The sequence below is a fragment of the Callithrix jacchus genome, chromosome 4, assembly GCF_049354715.1.
Source record: "Callithrix jacchus isolate 240 chromosome 4, calJac240_pri, whole genome shotgun sequence".
In the NCBI taxonomy this organism is placed as follows: domain Eukaryota; kingdom Metazoa; phylum Chordata; class Mammalia; order Primates; family Cebidae; genus Callithrix; species Callithrix jacchus.
In genome coordinates this window covers 156378681-156399528 of record NC_133505.1, presented here as the reverse complement: position 1 = coordinate 156399528, position 20848 = coordinate 156378681, and the positions used below count along the sequence as shown (strand labels likewise).

Here is a 20848-nt window from a genome sequence, read left to right as displayed (position 1 = left end):
CCACAGCCTCTAGGACCTAAGTTCTTGCAGCTCTCTCCCTCAGGCACTGTGCTGTGGCCTTGAACAGCCAAGCACACAAATGCTTTACTCCTTTCATCTGCCTTTCCCTCAGCTCCAGTGCTTAATGACCTGTTCCCTTATTTCATTCAGCTCTACTTAATTGTCACCCAGGCTGGAGTGCAGTAGTGCATCTCAGCTTACTGCAACATCCACCTCCTGTGTCCAAGCAATTCTTATGCCTCAGCCTCCTGAGTAGTTGGAATAATTACCTGGCTAATTTTTTTTTTTTTAGATGGAGTCTCACTCTGTCATCCAGGCTGGAATGATGCAGTGGCATGATCTTGGCTCACTGCAACCTCTGTCTCCAAGGTTCAAGCAATTCTCCTGCCTCAGCCTTCCAAATAGCTGGGATTACAGGCATGTGCCACCATGCCCAGCTTTTTTTTTTTTTTCCATTTTTAGTAAAGACTGGATTTCACCATGTTGGCCGTGAGGCTGTCTTTCTGAGGCCATTCCCATTGCCATAGTACTAGATCTGTTTCACACCTTATAGTATACATGCCTAGCTTTACATAGCTTCTGTCTAACTATACTGTGATTTATTTGAGAATAGGACTCCTTTTTTTGGTTTGTTTTCCCCCTTTTAAATGGCTGCAGCCAAATCTAGGAGCAGAATAGGAGCCTAACAGATATTTGAGAAGTCTGAATTCTGCTACAGCAATACGGATGAAATGAGGACCAGCACAGGGGCTCACTCCTATAATCCCAGCTCTTTGGGAGGCCGAGGTGGGAGGATCAATTGAGCCTGAGTGGTTTGATACTAGCCTAGGCAACATAATGAGACCTTGTCTCTACAAAATACAAAAATTAGCCTTTTGTGGTGGCATGTCCTTGTAGTCCTTGCTACTTGGGAGGCTGAGGTGGGAGGATTGCTTGAGCTTGGTAAGTCAAGGCTGCAGTGACAGAGCAAGACCCTGTCTCAAAGAATAATAATAATAAGATATAAATACATACAAGTGAAATGAGGTGATGTATGTAAATGTAAAGCACCGTATTTGAGTTCTAGTAACTGTTCATAACTAGTACTTATATCAGTTTTTAAATGGGAAAATGATTAAATTTTATTAATTAAAACACAAAAATTATGGTACAAATTGAGCATTCCTAATCTGAAAATTCAAAATGTTTCAGAATCCAAAACTTTTTGAGCACCAACATGACACTCAAAGGTCATGCTCAAAGGAAGTGCTCATTGGGACAGTTCAGATTGTGGATTTTCAGATTAGAGATGCTCAGCTGGTGTGTATATGCAAATATTCCAAAATCTGAAAAAATAAAAAATTCAAAACACTTATGGTCCCCAGAATTTTGGATAAGGGATACCCAACCTGTATATTCTAAGTAAATGGTACCAAATTGCATCTATACCAGTGGATAAATGTGAATGGAATACTTGTACTGTATTCTGGTTGTTTTGATAAAACTCTCTTCTCTGATGATTGCTTTTTTCCGTTTCCAATAATCAGACTAATTTTGCATTCATTTTTGACGTACAGCAATTTCCTTTCTAAGTGGAGGTGACCATTAGTTCCCCTCCACTATTTCTGTAATGTAACTATACTACATTCCTTTCATTAAATCACCACCAACAGCTATGTCAGATTTACATTTTATTTTTCATTTTTTGGGTTCTTTTTTTTTTTTTTTTAGTTGGAGTCTTGGTTTGTTGCCCAGGCTAGAGTACAGTGGCACAGTCTTGGCTCACTGTACTTTCCACCTCCCAGGTTCAAACGATTCACCTGCCTCAGCCTCCCGAGTGGCTGAGATTACAGGCATGCACCACTACGCCTGGCTAATTTATTGCATTTTTAGTAGATACGGGGTTTCATCATGTTGGCGAGGCTGGTCTTGAACTCCTGACCTCACGTGATCCACTCACCTTGGTCTCCCAGAATGCTAGGATTATAGGCGTGAGCCATGGTGCCTGGCCCAGATTTAAATTTTAGATCTTAGGTTTCAACATCCTGAAGTTTATTCAGTTGTGTCTTGTTTTCAGTTGTTGCATTGGTTTTTTTAGTTTATAGATTCTAACTTACACAGTATGTGTCTTCATCCACATTTGGAGTCGATTATGATATTAAAAAGTTTTTGTTTGATTAGACCGTCACCAGGACCTAGAAAACGACAGTCTTCTCAGTACAGTGACCCTAAATCACATGGTAATCGTCCAAGTACATCTGTCAGAGTTCATCGTTCATCTGCACAGAATCTTCACGACAGAGGGAAAGCTGTTCGTTGTCGTGAAAAGAAAGAACAGAATAAAGGAAGAGAGGAAAAGGTAAATATTACTGATTTTCATAAATGAAAGTTATTTCCAAACAGTAAAAATGAAGACTGTACAAATTTATTTATTTATTTGTTTGTTTGTTTGTTTATTTATTTATTAATTAAGATAGAGTCTCACCCTGTCACCCAGGCTGGAGTGCAGGGACATGATCTCTGCACATTGCAACCTCTACCTCCTGGGTTCAAGCAATTCTCATGTCTCAGCATTCTGAGTAGTTGGGGTTATAGGCAGGCGCCACCACATCCGGCTGATTTTTGTATTAGTAAAGACAGGGTTTCATCAAGTTGGCCAGGCTGGTCTCGAACTCTTGACCTCAGGTGATCTGCCTCCTCAGCCTCCCAAAGTGCTGGGATTACAGGCATGGGCCACTGTATCTGGCCAAAATTTCAATAAGTTGTAGTCATCTGTTTGCCAGAGCTATGATAAAACCTTACTTATACTACATCTACGCTGGGATTTTCCCCACTTGGAATTCAACAAATATTTTGGCTTTTTTTTGGTAACTTTATATTTTGATATAATTTCAGACTAGCAGACAATTTCCAGGAATGGCATAAAGAACTTCCATATATACTTTACCTAGTTTTATCTGTTATTAATATTATGCCCCTCTTTATCATTTTCTTCCTCTGTATACCCTTTTCCTGAACCATTTGAGACTAAGTTGTAAATATAATGCTCCTTTAACCTGTAATACTTCAGAATGTATATCCTGCGTACTAGGATATTCTTTTACATAAAAGCAACACAGTTATCAAAAGCTGTAAATTTTACATTGATATAGTTCTGTTCATCTAATCCACAGACCTTTATAAGATTTTGTCAGTTATCCCAATAATGTCATTTAGAGATTTTCCCCCTTCTCTCCCTGCTAGATCAGAATACATTGTAGACGCACAAATTGAATTTAATTGTTGTGTTTCTTTAGTCCCTTTGAATATAAACCTCTTTTCAGCTTTTGCCTTTCTTGGACTGGCATTTTTTTTTTTTTTTTTTTTTTTGAGACAGAGTCTCACTTTTGTTGCCCAGGCTGGAGTGCAATGTCACAGTCTTGGCTCACTGCAAACTCCGCCTCCCAGGTTCAAGCAATTCTCCTTCCTCAGCCTCCTGAGTAACTGGGATTATAGGGGTGCACCACCATACCTGGCTAATTTTGTATTTTTAGTAAAGAGGGATCTCGAACTCCCGACCTCAGGTGATCTGCCTGCTTCAGCCTCCCAAAGTGCTGGGATTACAGGCATGAGCCACCCCGCCTGGCCTTGGACTGACATTTTTGAAGAGTTCAGGCCAGTTATTATGTGGAGTATGTCTCAGTTTGGGCTTGCCTGATACTTCCTCAGGATTAGATTAAGATTATTCATTTTTGGCAGGAATATCATTGGTAGGATTTTTTTTTTCTCTCAGTGTATCATGTGAGAAGGGACAGGATGTCTGTTTGTCCTATTACTCGTGATAAAAATTACTGCTTGGTTAGGTAGTGTCTGCTTGATCTCTCCACAATAAACTTACTGTTTAACCCTTTGTAATAATTTGTGGGAGATACTTTGAGACTATATAAATATTCTCATCAGTAATTCATCTAGTTTTAGCATCCAGTGATTCTTGTCTGAATCAGTTATTTCTACACTGATTGCAAAATTATAATTTTCTAATGCCATTATTGCTTCTATATTAATTATAAAAGCCAAGTGTAGGCATTGCTTTGGTTTTTTAAAATTTTGTATTTGTTATTTTTATTTGACACATAATCATACATATTTATGGAGTACAGTGTGATAATTCAATACACATATATATTGGGTAATGATCAAATCAGTAATTAACATATCCATCACCTCAAAGATTTATCATTTCTTTGTGTTGGGAATATTTAAAATCTGTTCTAGTTATTTGAAAATGTATCATAAATTGTTTTTAATTACAGTCACCTGGCTGGGCACAGTGGCTTACTCCTATAATCCCAGCACTTTGGGAGGCCAAGGCAGGTGGATCACTTGAGATCAGGAGTTCATCAGCCTGGCCAACATGGTGAAACCCTATCTCTATTAAAAATACAAAAAAAATTAGCTGAGTGTGGTAGCACACACCTCTAATCCCAGCTACTTGGGAGGCTGAGACAGGAGGACTGCTTGAGCCTGGAAGGCATAGGTTGCAGTGAGTCAAGTTCACGCCACTGCACTCCAGCCTGGGAGACAAAGTGAGGCTCTGTTTCAAAAAAAAAAAAAAAAATTACAGTCACCCTATAGCACTATAGAAAACTAGAATTTATTCCACCTTGGCCTCTTAAAGTGCTGGGATTACAGGCATGAGCCACCACGCCTGGCCTTTTTTGAGACAGTCTCTTGCTCTGTTGCCCAGGCTAAGTGCAGTGGCATGATCTTGGCTCACGCAACCTTCACTACCCATGCTCAAGCAATCCTCCCACCTCAGCCTCCCAAGTAGCCGGAACTATAAGCATGTACCACCATGCCTGGCTAATTTTTGTACTTTTTTTGTAGAGATGGAGTTTCACCATGTTACCCAGGCTGGTCTCAAACTTTTGGGCTCAAGCAGTCCTCCAGTCTCAGCTTCCCAGAATGCTGGTTGTGAGCCACTGCACCCATTCTTGTTTATCTTTTGTGTTAGTCACAATTTAGTGTTTTTTTGCTCTGATTTTTTTATTCATGGGGTGGGGAGGCAGGGTCTCACTCTGTCACCAGACTGGAGTGCAGTGGCACAGTCACTGCTCACTGTAGCTTTGACCTCCTGGACTCAAGCAACCCTCCTGCCTCAGCCTCATGAGTAGCTAGGAGTATAAACGTGTAACACCATGCCCAACCAATTTTTAAGTTTTTTCTGAGAGACAGAGTCTCACTACATTACCCAGGCAGGTCTTGAACTCCTGGGCTCAAGCGATCCTCCCAGTTTGGCTTCCCAAAGTGCTGGGATTACAGGCATGAGCCACTACACCTGGCCTTGCTCTTATCTTTATTATTTATTTCCCTTTACTGATTTTGAGTTTAGTTAGTTCTTGCTCTTCTAGTTCCTTGAGATGCATTTCTCTGTTGTTTGAAATCTTTGGACTTTCTGGTCTAGGCAATTATTGCTATACACTTAGTGTTACTATTGCTGTATCCCATAGGTTTCAGTATATTATGTTCTGATTTTTATTTGTTTCAATAAATGTTTTATTTTCCTTCTTAATTTCTTTATTGAGTCATAAGTTGTTTAGGAACATGTTCTTTAGTTTTTTGGTATTTGAAGTTTTGAAAGTTGCTCTTACTATGTCAGAAAAGATACTTGATGTGATTTTACTTCTTTTCAATTAGTTGAGACTTGCTTTGTGGCCTAACATGTGTTCAAACCTGGAGAACATTCTCCCATCCGAGTCCTAACCAGGCCTAACACTGCTTAGCTTCTGAGATCAGACGAGATTGTGCGTGTTCTGGCCGTAGACTCTCCTGGAGAATGTTCTGTGTGCCAGTGAAAACCTCGCTGCTGCCTTCACTACCCGTGCTCAAGTGATCCTCCCACCTTAGCCTCCCAAATAGCTGGCACTACAAGCATGCACCACCACACCTGGCTAATTTTTGTATTTTTAATAGAGACCGGGTTTCGCCATGTTGGCCAGGCTGGTCTGGAATTCCTGACCTCCGGTGATCCACCTGTCTCGGCCTCCCAAAGTGCTGGGATTATAGGCGTGAGCCACAACACCCGGCCTGACTGTCTTGCTTAACATATTCATTTAGTGCTCTAAATTTCCCTCTCAGCACTACTTTAACTGTGTCCCAGAAATTTTGATAAGTTGTATCTTTATTTTCCTTCAGGCAAAGTATTCTTTGATTGCCATGAGACTTTCTCTGAACTGGATTATTTAGTGATGTGTTGTTTAGTCCAATTGTGTGGAGATTTTCTTGTTATCTTCCTGTTACTGATTCCTAGTTTGAATCCTTTGTGTTTGAGAATATACTTCATATAATTTCAACTCTTTTAAATTTGTCTAAGTTTCTTTTTGACCCGAGATATGGTCTGTTTTGGTATATGTTCTGTGAACACTTGAGAAGAGTATTATTTTGCTGTTGTTAGGTGGAGTTTTCTACAAATGTCTGTTGGATCCTTTGGATGGTATTACTGAGCTCTATATGCTTGCTGATTTTTTATTTTATTTTTGAGATAGGCTCTCACTCTGTTGCCCAGGCTGGAGTGCAGTGGCACCAATCATAGCTCAGTGTGGCCTTGAACTCCTTAGGCTCAAGGGATCTTCCTGACTCAGTCTCCTGAGTAGCTGGGACTACAGATGTGTGCTACCACACCTAGCTAATTTTTTAATTTTTATTTTGTAGAGACAGGATCTCATTTTATTGCCCAAGCCAATCTTCAAGTCTTCCCATCTTGGCCTTCCAAAATGCTAAAATTATAGGCATGGGCCACCACACCTGGCCTGAGTTTTTTTCTTGAAAAAAAAAAAGAAATTTTTTTTTTAAATACGATGCTACTTCCTCTGGCTTTCTTTTTCTTTCTTTCTTTCTTTTTTAGATGGAGTCTCTGTTGCCAGGCTGGAGTGCAGGTGGAACGATCTTGGCTCACTGCAAGCTCTGCCTCCTGGGTTCAAGTGATTCTCCTACCTCAGCCTCCCAAGTAGTTGGGACTACAGGCATATGCCACCACGCCCAGCTAACTTTGTAGTTTTAGTAGAGACAGGGTTTCACCATGTTGGCTAGGATGGTCTTGATCTATTGACCTTGTGATCCGCCCACCTTGGTCTCCCAAAGTGCTGGGATTTTTTTTTTTTTTTGAGACGGAGTTTCAGTCTTGTTGCCCAGGCTGGATTGCAATGGCACGATCTCGACTCACAGCAATCTCCGCCTCCTGGGTTTAAGTGATTCTCGTGCCTCAGACTCCTGAGTAGCTGGGACTAGAGGCATGTGCCACCACACCTGGTGGCTAACTTTTTGTATTTTTAGTAGAGACAGGGTTTTTCATGTTGGTCAGGCTGGTCTAGAACTCCCTGACCTCAGGTGATCCTCCTGCCTCAGCCTCCCAAAGTGCTGGGATTACAGGTGTGAGCCACTACACCCAGCAGTGCTGGGATTAAAAGTATGAAATGGCTTGCTTTTCTGAAAAAAAATCTGCTTTCATCAGAATTGCTTTTCCCTGTAGGCAAGGTGTTGATATTCTTTAATTGCTTCCAATTTTTTCTTTGTCTTTAGTTTTCAGAAGTTAAAGTATAATGTGTGTTGGCATGGAGTCTTTGGGGTCTTCTATTTGTTTCTGAGGCTATTTTTCTTAATAATGTTGCAAGTACATTCATAATTGCTTATTGAAGCATGTAAGTCTTTAAAATCTGTCAGGAAACTAACATCTCTGTCATCTTGGTGTTGGCACCTGTTGATTATCTTATTTAGTTTGAGATCTTCATGGTTCTTAGTATGAGGAATTTTTTGTTGAAACTTGGACATTTTCATATTATATTATGAGCCTCTAGATCTTATTTAAACCTTCTGTTTAGCTGACTTTCCTTAACACTGCTCTGGCAGGGAGAATAGGGGTACCACTGCTGCCAGGTGGGAATGGAAGGTTCCCAAGCCAGCCTCTGCCGGCACCTGAAGAGGGACAGAGACTTTCTCATTACTGCCGAGCTGTGGTAGAAGTTCTCTGCACACTCTCCAGGGACACTGTGGTTTTGGAGTGGAAGTCCAGGTTTCCTCTATGATCTCCAGTGACTGTGGCCAGGAGGGGTGGGGAGAGGGGAGTGTACAGGGGCTCTTGTTGCTGGTCAGTGGGAATGGAAGTTTCAGCTTCTTACTTAGCCTCTGATTCTACCCTGGTTGGGTGGGTGGTACTTCATTGTAGGCTTTCGGAGGTGGAGAGTCTATGCCTTCTGCTCTGCCTTTGCTGCCCTAGGTGGGGCTGGGGCCACAAGTTTTTGGTGGTGTTTGACCGGAGTAGTTATTGTCTAAGAGCTCTGTCTTGCTAGGCTGCCCCTTTCTTGGTCCTTTCTTTGCCTAGAAAGAGCAAGCTTCTCTTGGGGCGGTTTTCATTTGTTCAAATTCCAGGTTGCCGGCTCTTCAGCCCCAAGTCTGGACATTTGAAAGAGAAAGTAAATGTGGGGAACACACACCATGTTTGAGTTCCTTAGTGGTTCTCGTGGCTTCTTTGCACCTTTCAGAGTCCTCCTGTGTTTGTGGTATGTATAATAACCAAGGGTTTTAGCTCTACGTGGCGGAAAAAATGTTGAAAAGTATGCTCCATCCTCCCGGAAGTGAGAGCCCAGCTGTCATTTTAAATTAACTCTTTTTTTTTTTAATTGAGGTAATGGGTTTGTGTTTATAATTTTGGCAGCTTTAAAAATAAGTAGTTTTTTTTTTCTTTTCTTTTTTTTTTTTGGCAGAGTCTCGCTTTGTCACCCAGACTAGAGTGCAGTGGTGCAATCTCAGCTCACTGCAAACTCTGCCTCCCAGGTTCAAGCGATTCTCCTGTCTCAGCCACCCGAGTGGCAGGGATTACAGGCATGTGCCACCACACCTGGCTAACTTTTTATATTTTTGGTGGAGATGGGGCTTCATCATGTTGGCCAGACTGGTTTCGAACTCCTGACTTCAGGTGATCCACCCACCTCAGCCTCCCAAAGTGTTGGGATTATAGGTGTAAGACACCATGCCCGGCCAGAACTGTGTAATATTTAAAAAGAGAAGAAGATAATCTTTTCTTCAAACAACAATTTATAAAGTTGTTATTCATTTACAGATATTTAACAAGTGTCTGTTCTGTGTTAGCTGCCATGGAGAACAGAAAGAAGACACTGTCCCTGACTATCAGGAAGATATCATGTAAGCCAGGGAAGATAGAAGGCATTTTTTCTTTCTCTTTTCTTTCTTCCAAAGAACACAGTACTAAGGGAATGTCTGCAGACAAAGCAAAACAAATTTAAGTAAGCAGAAAAATGAAACAGTTCTGTAATAGGCCAGCCAAAGGAAGCTGTGGAATTTCAAATGCTGACATATTTAATAGGATTTTATTTGATTAGTCGAAGTAGTACAATTTCTATTAGGTGAACATCTATCCAATAATTTGCTCCTGGCTAGGCGCAGTGGCTCATTCCTGTCATTTCAGCACTTTGAGAGGCTGAGACAGATAGATCACTTGAGGCCAGGAGTTCAAGATCAGCCTGGCCAACAGGGTGAAACCTCATCTCTACTAAAAATACAAAAATTTTAGCCAACCATGGTGGTGCATACCTGTAATCCTACGTAGGAGGCTGAGACAGAATTGTTTGAACCTGGGAGTTGGAGGTTGCAGTGAGCCGAGATCACACCACTACACTCCAGCCTGGGTGACAGAGTGAAACTCTATCTAAAATAATAAAATAAAGAAATATGGCATTATTGAAGAGCAGTATAGCAGTCCTATGTAGGAATTGTGAACTACCTCAAGCTAGTAGTTCACACAGTGTTCAACAGATGTTGCTGTTTTTTAAAAAAAAATTTAAACTATCCCACAGTACCTTGTGAGTTTGCCATTGTGTCCTGGGTATTGAGTACATAGTTTGGGAACCATGGCCCTGATGACTGTCATCACAGAAGGTGAGAGGAGTCTCATGTAAGGACTGAGATGTGTCTTGTGGAGGGTGATGGGAATGATGAAAAGGGATATTTTTAGGAGCATTGACCAGGGCCAAGTAGGTACTTAAGATTGAGCCGTAGTCTTGGCTAAATAAACCATCTGTCTTTAATCTTATGTCCTCGAAAGAATTGAGATAAATTTTGTGTATCTGCTATTTACTTGTGACCACATTTATCTCACTGTTAGTTTTTATGCTAGCCAGCTCATACACATGGTCATTTTTGTTACTTTTCTTGATACTTTTGATACATCAAACCGATGTTGATATAGAAGGATGACTTAGAGTCTGATCCAATCTTTGTTACTTGTATTAGCTTTTTAAAGGATGTCTTTTGAGTCCAATCTGTGTTTCTTATTCACAGAAACAAAATAAACAAATCAAAGTTCTTGTTCTTTTTTTCTTGCTATAGAACAAATCACCTGCTGCAGTAACAGAACCAGAGACAAATAAATTTGATAGTACTGGATATGATAAAGACTTAGTAGAAGCTTTGGAAAGAGATATAATTTCCCAGAATCCCAATGTTCGATGGTAAGTTATAGCGAAACAAAATAATTGGGTGCTGATGGTGCTTTTTGGAATGGAAAATAAAACAAATGTGAGCATGTACTGAAGAGCAGAGCTTGAAGATAAAACTGGAGTATATGCAACATGAGCATGGCTTTACTGCGTTCAGCCTGTTCCAATTCTTGCCTGAGAGTCTGAGTTTTTTTTTTTTGAGATGAAGTCTTGCTCTATTGCCCAGGGTGGAGTGCAGTAGCATGATCTCAGCTCACTGCAACTTCCCCTTCCAAGGTCCAAGTGATTCTCCTGCCTCAGATTCCTGAGTAGCTGGGACTACAGGCATAGCTACTGGCTAATTTTTGTATTTTTAGTAGAGATGGGGTTTCACCATATTGGCCAGGCTGGTCTCAAACTTCTGACCACGTGATCCGACCACCTCAGCCACCCAAAGTGCTGGGATTACAGGCGTCGGCTACCGTGCTTGGCGTTTGATTTTGTTTTTAGAGATAGGGTCTCACTTTATTGCCCAGGCTGGAGGACAGTGGCTCAATCATAGCTCTCTGCAGCTTCAAACTTCTAGGCTCAAGTGATCCCCCTGCTACAGCCTTCCAAGAAACTGCGACTACAGCCGCACACCACCACATCTAACTATTTTTAAAAAATGTTTTGTAGAGGTGGAGTCTTGATCAGGCTGGTCTTGAACTCCTGGGTTCAAGTGATCCTCCTGCCTCAGCCTCCCAGAGTGCTAGGATTACAGTCATGAGCCAATGCACCTGGCCAAGGCGATGATTTTTACATACGCGTGTTGCTTATTAACTAGCACCCTATAAATGTTGCTTTTTCCCCCTTTTAGAGCAGTGGTTCTCAACTTTATTAATATTACATGTAATCAGAGATCTGTAATGTATTACAATGAGTTATAAAAGTTAACTTTTCCATAAAGTTAGCTATATTCTGTTTATATTTGTGTTCAAACCTTAATGATTATAGGTATGGGTTTGAGTGATATTAAAAAATATTGGGGACATTAATATTTATACAATGAAATACCTTTTTTTTTCTTTTTAACAAAAATTGCCACATGTAGCAGTAGTAGTAGGTATTCTAGTGGTTGGAGAAGACTGTATAGCAATCTCTGTGATACTCTGTTTTTTTCTTTTTTTTTTGTTTAAGTCTATAAAGAAATTGCTTCTTCTGAGTTCTGTGATACTCTTTAAGCTTGGCACCTACCTCTAAATAAAGCTGGAGGCAAAGCAGCTGTGTTGTAGCCTGTCTCTGCTTTATACTCTTTTTATTCTTTATGCTTTTTTAAAATAAAATAAAAAAAGGGCTCATTGTTTCTAAATCATGGAGGTTATGGAATGAGGACCTTAAGAGCAGGAGTTTAAGATGAGATGACACGGTAACATTGGAGAGTGGGCCTGGAGACTATGTTCTCATGATCCAGGCAAAAAACTGTCAACTGCCTAGAACTGAAGAAAAGGTTGTGCTCTTTGCATATCCACTGGTTGACATGGTGGGCCTCATCGCAGTGTATTAGTTCTCCCGTGCACAGAGAGGCTCACCATTCTGTCAGCAGCGTAACATCATGTGCTTCCAGGGCTTCTCATGAGTGACTACATAGACATATATCCTCCAAAGGTTTATTAGTTAATAAAATGTCTTTTCTTTCAGGGATGATATTGCTGATTTAGTAGAAGCTAAAAAGTTGCTTAAGGAAGCCGTGGTGTTACCAATGTGGATGCCTGAATTCTTTAAGGGCATTAGGAGACCATGGAAGGTAAGTCTATTACTGTGATGGCATTGTCAAGTAAATGGCAGCATGCTGATACAGGGAGCCAGTATTTCTCTATATTGGGACAGTGGAGGGAGAAAGTGGAGTCAGGAAATGTTTAAATTACAAAGTATATGTTGTGCTACTGAGAATTTTGTTAGGCCAAAAGCCATTGCAAGATTCCTTGAATAAGAAATACATACAATGTGATCTTTGGAAAGTTGAATACACAGCGTTAAAATGTACAATTGACCCCATTTAGAATGAGCTGTATTTGCAAATATGACCTAGTTAGCTAAAGTAAGAATACGCCATTTTATATGTCATGTTACATGACTAATAACCTGTATTTTGGGGATTGTTCTCAATTAATGGGAAATATCTGCATGTGGTGAGTACTTTTTGAAGTCATGGGCTGATCTGAAAAAAGACCATCAACACTTAAAAAAAAAGACCATCAAAAAAACCTTTCTTGGGTTGGAAAACACACTAATAGGTAACTCTGCATGTATGAATAGTTGTAAAAATTCTTTATGTATTAAATAAGCAAGATACAAAATGATAGACATATTTTGAATAAATTACAGATGAATGTATTTTGTTTGTTTTGAGATGGAGTTTTGCTCTGTCACCAGGCTGGAGTGCAGTGGCATATTGGCTCACTGCAACCATCGCCTCCTGGGTCCAAGCAATGCCCTTGCCTCAGCCTCCCGAGTAGCTGAGACTACAGGCACGTGCCACCATGCCCAGCTAATTTTTTTTGTATTTTAGTAGAGATGGGGTTTCACCATGTTTTTAATAATGTGGTAATCTTCTTTTTTAATAGGAAGAGTAAATTTGTGACAAAGTATCCTCCTGTTTATCTGTTTGTCTTTTACTTGTCTTGATATTATATATAAGTTGGTTGAAATTTGTTACTTAGTAATGAAATTTTTATGAATTAGAACAATGGCAGATAAATCCTCTGCTTAGGCTATTATATTCCCGACAGGGAGTGCTGATGGTTGGCCCACCCGGCACGGGGAAGACGCTTCTTGCTAAAGCAGTAGCTACAGAATGCAAGACAACATTCTTCAATGTCTCTTCATCCACTCTGACTTCCAAATACAGAGGAGAATCTGAGAAGCTTGTTCGTCTTCTATTTGAAATGGTGAATGTTTGAGACAGCTCTAATGATTCTTTACCTCTCTAAAAAGGGAGAAAGTGAGTTGTAACTATCTCAAGTATATGGAATAAGGCAGGATACCATTTTGCCCAGAGTATGATTCTTGTGTCCTTAAAACTAGTGTTCTTTACAAACATGAATAATTTGAGTTTCTCTTTGTCTCTTTTCCTCCAGATGTAGATCCAAATCTACCAGTTTTGGGCATGTTCACATTATGGGATCTGCATTACTAATCTTCTGTAGGAATCTGAAATTATGTTTTTTAAATCAATAGGTTTAGTTATAATGTGATAACCACAGTATTTTAACGATGCCAAAAGGTGAGAATCGTAAGTTCTTGTGGAACTTAGGTCACCTCCAATGTATTAACTATAGCAAATGCCTTCATTTTCTTGACCTAATCTTTGGATTCGGTTCTTTCTTCCACCAATACAAATCAGAGTACCAACAGAAGAAAGTAATTCAACAAGTTCTGGTAGTGTTAGATTGAATTCCACAGCCTTTTAAACTTCAGACTTTGTTAAGCTTCACTGATTACTTTACTCTTGCCTCTAAGGAACAGAGTAGTTTGATGTAATTAGGAGTTACACTATTAGTGACAAAGACATTTTTTTTTTTTGAAATGGGTTCTCACTCTTGCCTAGGCTAGTATGCAGGAGCATGATCACAACTCACTGCAGCCATGACCTCCAGGCTCAAGTGATCCTCCCGTCTAAGCCTCTCAGGTAGCAGGGATGATGGACATGAGCCACCACACCCAGTTAATTTTTATTTTTTTTACAGATGGAGTCTTGCTCTGTTGCCCAGGCTGGTCTTGAACTCCTAGGTTCAAGTGATCCTCTCACTTCAGACTACCAAAATGCTGGATTTATAGGCATGGGTCACCAAGCCTGGCCAAAACATGAATTCTTTTTTTTTTAGACAGGTCTCTGTCACCTAGGCTGGAGTGCAGTGGTGCAGTCTCCACTCACAGGAGCCCTCACCTCCTAGCCTCAAGTGATCTCCCACCTTAGCCTCCTGGGTAGTTGGGACTACAGGTGCTCACTACCATGCCTGGCTAATTTATGTATTTTTAGTAGTGATGAGGTTTTACCATGTTGGCCAGGCTGGTCTTGAACTCCTGATCTCAGGTGATCTGCCCACTTTGGTCTCCCAAAGTGCTGGGATTACAGGTATGAGCCACTGCGCCCCACCTTTTTTGTTTTTTTTTATGGAGATGTGGTCTCTCTATGTTGCCCAGGCCAGTCTAGAACTCCTGGCCTCAAATGATCCTCTTGCCTAGGCCCCATAAAGTGCTGGGATTACAAGCAAGAGCCATTGTGTTCAGCTTTTATTTTTTAAAGATAAGTTCTCGCCAGGCATGGTGGCTCACATCTTTAAGCCCAGCACTTTGGGAGGCCAAGGTGGGTGGATCACGAGGTCAGGAGTTCAAGACCAGCCTGGCCAAGATGGTGAAACCCCATCTCTACTGAAAATACAAAAATTAGCTGGGCATGGTGGCACATGCCTGTAGTCCCAGCTACTCAGGAGGATGAGGCAGCTACTCGGGAGGATGAGCTGCTTGGGAGGATGAGGCAGACTACACTGAACCAGGGAGGGGGAGGTTGCAGTGAGCTGAGATCTTGCCACTGCACTCCAGTGAGACTCCGTCTCAAAAACAACAGCAACAAAAAAAAAGATCTCACTGTGTTGTACAGGTTGTAGTGCAGTCATTCACAGGCATGATCATAGCAAACGGCATCCTTCTGTCTCAGCCTCCTAAGTACCTGGGACTGCAGGCATGTGCCACTGCACTCAGCTTTTAAGCCTTATTTTTATTGTCCTTAGGGTAATGAACTCTCCGAGAAATTAGCCCTCATTTTGTCATTGTTCCAGCAAAAGTCCAAAGATTAATATTTGGACTGTTTTGAGCTTCATATCCATGCCTACACTCCTTGATTTTTGGTCAGAGAATTGAAGTGCTCTGATTGGCCAGGCCTTATTAAAGCCCCTGGACCTTCAAGTAGAGGTAGCCTCTTTTGAAGTAGTGAGGGCCCGGGCATGGTGGCTCACGCCTGTAATCCCAACACTTTGGGAGGTTGAGGCAGGCGGATCACTTGAGGTCAGGAGTTTGAAACCAGCCTGGCCAACATGATGAAACCCTGTCTCTACTAAAAATACAAAAATTAGCAAGGTGTGGTGGCGTATGCCTATAATCCCAGCTACAGCTACTCAGGAGGCTGAGGCAGGAGAATCACTTGAACCCGGGTGGCAGAGGTTGCAGTGAGCCGAGATCCTGCTATTGCACTACAGCCTGGGAGACAGAGCGAGACACCCGTCTCAAAAAAAAAAAAAAAAAAAGAAAGAGGGATGATTTATGATTTGCAAATCAAAAAGATGCTTCTCTTACCAGAAGTGTGATGTGCAGGGAGAACCAATAGGTGTTCTCTACAGTAGCTTCCCTGGCCAGCTAAAGCCAGGATGCAGAGCCTTTGCTTGAAGTCAGATCATTCTACATACCCTCAGTATGTGGGAAGAATCAGTCTAGTCATTTTTGCTTGGTGTGGCAACAGATTGAAATTTAATTTTTGTTAATGTAGGTTCTTTTGATAGATGGTTCCTAACTAAAATTTCAGTTGAGAATTTTCTTGGATGTTTTAATGATTAAGTTCACTCTTTTCCTCTCTCCATTTCTTGAAAAAGTAAAAAATATTTATACATAAAAGCCCAAGTACTGAGTTGTTTATTTATTTATTTATTTTTTGAGATGGAGTTTTGCTCTTGCTGCCCAGGCTGGGGTGCAATGGCGCTATCTTGGTTCACCACAACCTCTGCGTCCGGGTTCAAGTGATTCTCCTGCCTCAGCCTCCTGAGTAGTTGGGAATTTCAGGAATGCGCTATCATGCCTAATTTTATATTTTTAATAGAGACGGGGTTTCTCCATGTTGATCAGGCTGGTCTCAAACTCCTGACCTCAAATGATCTGCCCACCTTGGCCTCCCAAAGTGCTGGGATTACAGGTGTGAGCTACTGTGCCCAGCCTCCCTCACCTATTTTCTGATTGCTAACCTATAGGTTATTTTAAAATGAAATAATAGCTTGGTATTGCATGGTTTATTCCTTTAGGCTCGATTTTATTCTCCAGCCACCATATTTATTGATGAGATAGACTCCATTTGCAGTCGCCGAGGGACTTCTGAAGAACATGAAGCAAGCAGAAGGGTGAAAGCAGAGCTGCTGGTTCAAATGGATGGTATCTATGAAGTGTTTAGCATGAGACCTGGGGCGGGAGGTTGTTAGGTGTGGCATCTCCAGCTCCAGTGGGTCGAGCTTTACTCATAGTGCTAATCCAAGGCTTTAAATAGGTATTCGTAACTTCAGATGGACTAGCAGGGGTGGCAAGGAGTTCCTGAGATTGATAGTAATAGATCTGGTACACTGACAGTGGTGACAGGTCAGAAATAATGGCCACCCACAGGGTATATACAACTTTCTTTTGGTATATACAACTGTCTTTAGCCATGAAATTGAAATAGAAAGAAATGCAGATAAATTGGCCTTAGAGTTTACATATGCTTTGATAAAGATTTAAAACTGTTATGTAGTTGAGCTGATCTGGTTTTTTGATTAAATCTATTTTGAGTCATGTTTGCATACTACAGAACTTATTTTCTTTGGATTACAAAATCATGTATGTACCAGTTACCTTTCTAAGTCTTAAGGAGGCTTGAAGACTATGCTACCTTTTATTGTTGCGCTAAATATTTGATGATCTTTAAATAGCTGAGCTTTATTTGGTATAATCCAACTTAGTATCTTTTTCACTCTCTCCTTACCTTTGTTTTAGGTGTTGGAGGTGCTTCTGAAAATGATGACCCTTCCAAAATGGTTATGGTTCTGGCAGCTACTAATTTTCCCTGGGATATAGATGAGGCTTTAAGACGACGTCTTGAGAAACGAATCTATATTCCTTTGCCATCAGGTATCTTCCTTTAAATCTTGTTAGAAAGTCTGTTAACTCTCAAGTAGTTTTGTTTAGAGAATTAAATTTGGTATTAACTAACTTTCCAGAAGATACACATGAGGAGTATCTTCCCTTACAGCACTAGTTTGGCTATACGCCTTAATATTAAATAGTAGGGACCTAAAATTAAAAAGAATGGCTCTTGAATTAAGAAATGATCTCTTCTTAGAGATCCAATTCTTACTGGAAAAGAACTCACACTAAAAAAGATTCGAGACAACGGTATACTGTGTCTATGCCATAGGCTTAATTTGAAATTTGTTTCCACCATTAGCAAAAGGCAGGGAGGAGCTATTACGAATAAGTCTACGTGAGCTGGAATTGGCTGATGATGTTGACCTTGCAAGTATAGCAGAAAACATGGAAGGTTACTCAGGTGCGGACATTACCAACGTGTGCAGGTATGCATTATTATGGAAGTTATGGGAGCACAGGTTTTTGGAGGCATAAACTAATATGAAGTTTCTTTGGTTTTTGAGACAGTCTCGCTCTGTTGCCCAGACTGGGGAGTAGAGCCACAGTCACAGCTCACTACAGCCTGAAACTCCTAGGCTCAAGTGATCCTCTGAGTTGAAGTTCTTATGCTGAATTTAGATCAATATGCTAGGCTCAGTGGCTCACACCTGTAATCTCAGCACCTTGGGAGGACAAACGAGAGATCACTTGAGCCCAGGAGTTTGACCAGCCTGGGCAACATCTCCTTGAAAATTTTTAAAAATTAGCTGGGCATGATGGTACCCACCTGTGGTTAAGCCCAGGAGTTTGAGGCTGCAGTGACCCATGATTGTGCCATTGCACCCCAGCCAGGGCGACAGAGCAAGACCCTGTGTCCAAAAAAAAAGATGAATCAAGACCCACATTAGTTTTTTTTTTCTTTTTTTGAGATGGACTCTCACTTTCACCCAGGCTGGAGTGCAGTGGCGCGATCTAAGCTCACTGCAGCCTCTGCCTCCTGGGTTCAAGTGATTCTTGTACCCTAGCCTCACAAGTAGCTGGATTACAGGCATGTGCCACCACACCACTAATTTTTTTATTTTTAGTGGAGACGGGGTTTCACTCTATTGGCCAGGCTGCTCTTGAACTCCTGACCTCAAATTATCCACCTACCTCGGCCTCCCAAAGTGCTGGGATTACAAGCATGAGCCACTATGCCCAGCCCCACATTACATTTTATAGACAGTCACAAATACTGGTTTTGTTGGTGTTAGCAGGTGCTGGTAAGATATCTGGGTATCTTTCATGTTAGTGAAGAATCTACAGTTCATTTGAAAGCTAAAAGTTCAAGAAGCTAATGTTAGGATAATTTGTGCAAAATGGAAAATCAATAATTGTCTTGGATTAAAAAAATTGTTGGTGCCTTTGTTCACTATAATTAAAATAGGAAATGATCATGAAATATGTTGACTTGGTATATGCTGAGTACAGTCTCATTCTCAGTGAACTTATTCTAAATGTGATAGGAATAGCAGTAAAAAAAAAAAAAAAGACTGTCTTTAATCCAGCTGGTTCAAGTCAGTCTTGTCCTAATCTAAGTGTTAGTGGAGATAATTAACCAGAGGCTTGACTGTGCTCATTTCCTCATCTCTAAAGTGAGCACACCACAGAGTTCTGAGGATTAAAACTAACCTGTATACATCAAGCAGCTATATTTCTGTCCCTTTGCATAAATGGTGGCTGCTACTAAAGATGAAACTTGGTAAAAATAAAGAGGTATTTTAATGTGTGTGTGTGTGTGTGTGTGTGTGTTTTTCTTTTTTTCTAAAAAAGCACAAATAGAGGAGAAAAGGAGAAAACACTGAACTTACCTAGCTTTTCCTCTACATGGAGAAAATATTTAATTTTCTTGTTAATTGGTTCTCAGACTCTGATACTAATTCATTTTATTGAATACTTATAATGAAATTAATTGCTAGCTTCTTTAACACCCCTTTTACTTTTTCTGGGGTTTATATTCAGTATTAAATTGATTAGCATTCTATTTCATCACAGAAGATTTAACTGCTTAAAAAAACTAACAGGCTTTGGATTCCAACAAGCTTCTATGCAATACTAAATATATATGTGTGTAACATAATTAGAGAATGCTACAACAGATCCACCGAAAGTTTTTCTATTAACAGGTTTTCATTTAACCAAAGTAACACTGTGTGTTGTTTTTGTTGTTGTTTTTAACTTAAAACCTAGGGATGCGTCCTTGATGGCAATGAGAAGGCGCATTGAAGGTTTGACTCCAGAGGAAATCCGAAATCTTTCCAAAGAAGAAATGCACATGCCTACAACCATGGAGGATTTCGAAATGGCTTTAAAAAAGGTTTCTAAGTCAGTGTCTGCTGCAGACATTGAGAGATACGAGAAGTGGATATTCGAGTTTGGATCATGCTAAATTCTCACATGTAAACTGTGAGAAATGTGCCTTACGTGTTTGAATAATAATTAAATGTAGTAATTCATTGCACTGAGTGCTATATTTTTTTAAACTTGCATAATGGTAAGATTTTTTTAAACCCTTATGATTCTGAATAAAGGCAATATTTTTAAGCTGATAATCTGTTTTACTTTAGCATTTCCAGATTTCTATTTCACTGACCACAAATGTTACTTAGCTTGGAAAGCTGTCTTTTCTTTTTTTCCTTGCTTTTTCTGTTTTTTTCAAGACTGCTTCTTCCAACTGAATTGGCCGTTCACATTGGGATTAGCCAACGGACCTTAAGAAAGACATCAATCTTGGCTCTTACTTGAAATCAACAGCTCCGATAGCAAACCACCACCTGCCTTGATTCAGGGCCTAGGAAAGCTGTCTTTATATGCACTTCTAATTTAGCATCTTCTCTCCTTTGCTGCTCTTACCCCTTCTAGGGAGAACAAGATTGGCTCTATCTCCAGTTAACTTTACCCACTGCCTCTAGGTGCCAATGGATAACTGAAAATCCCTCAACATTTTTACACAAGTAGCTAATTAAAACATGAGCCAGGCTCAATATATCTTCACTTAGTGTTATGGTAGCTTCCCTTCTCTTCCTGGGAGAGTTTTAAAGACACATTTTACTTTGCATTTTAAAAAGAAAAAATAAGAGGCTGCACTACAGGCAAACAGGCATTTCTAAACCTCTAATCAAACTCATTAACTCATGCATACTAAACATAGCTACAGTAATAGTTAATGGTTTAAGTTAGTAAGTGAAATCAAATTTAATGGTATAAAATTTTAGATAAGATTTCCATGTGTGACACTTAGAAGAAAATAACTTACTACGTTATCCCAGCCATAGAAAACAGCTTCAGGAGACTGTGGACCTTGCTATGGTCCCAAGTCTTATTGAGAAAGACAGAAGCCAGGATAGGGATCTGCTAACTGCAAAGCCTCTATTTTCTTCTTCACTAAAATCTGTAAGCTTACGGTTACTAGATAAAATAAGATCATGTCATCGTTTGGAGTTAGAACTGGTGCTAAT

At 40.4% G+C, this 20848-nt stretch overlaps 1 protein-coding gene and 1 non-coding gene across 7 annotated transcripts in view; one reads left to right on the top strand and one right to left on the bottom strand.

Moving 5' to 3' along the window:
- KATNA1 (katanin catalytic subunit A1) overlaps positions 1–19939 on the top strand; it is a 38724-nt gene extending 18785 nt beyond the window's left edge. For all 6 annotated transcript variants that reach the window (XM_035296940.3, XM_008995224.4, XM_035296938.3 and 3 more), the window contains 8 exons: positions 2161–2338; positions 10360–10481; positions 12129–12234; positions 13220–13378; positions 16499–16625; positions 17220–17354; positions 17671–17797; positions 19581–19939. In XM_035296940.3, the coding sequence (XP_035152831.1) occupies positions 2161–2338; positions 10360–10481; positions 12129–12234; positions 13220–13378; positions 16499–16625; positions 17220–17354; positions 17671–17797; positions 19581–19779 (1153 nt within the window). In that variant the 3' untranslated portion in view covers positions 19780–19939. The remainder of the gene's footprint in view (positions 1–2160; positions 2339–10359; positions 10482–12128; positions 12235–13219; positions 13379–16498; positions 16626–17219; positions 17355–17670; positions 17798–19580) is intronic.
- A 110-nt stretch (positions 19940–20049) lies between these two features.
- Positions 20050–20184, bottom strand: LOC118153367 (small nucleolar RNA SNORA2/SNORA34 family). The gene has a single exon (XR_004742606.1). It is a non-coding gene; the product is annotated as a small nucleolar RNA SNORA2/SNORA34 family (small nucleolar RNA).
- Between the last annotated feature and the right edge of the window lie 664 nt (positions 20185–20848).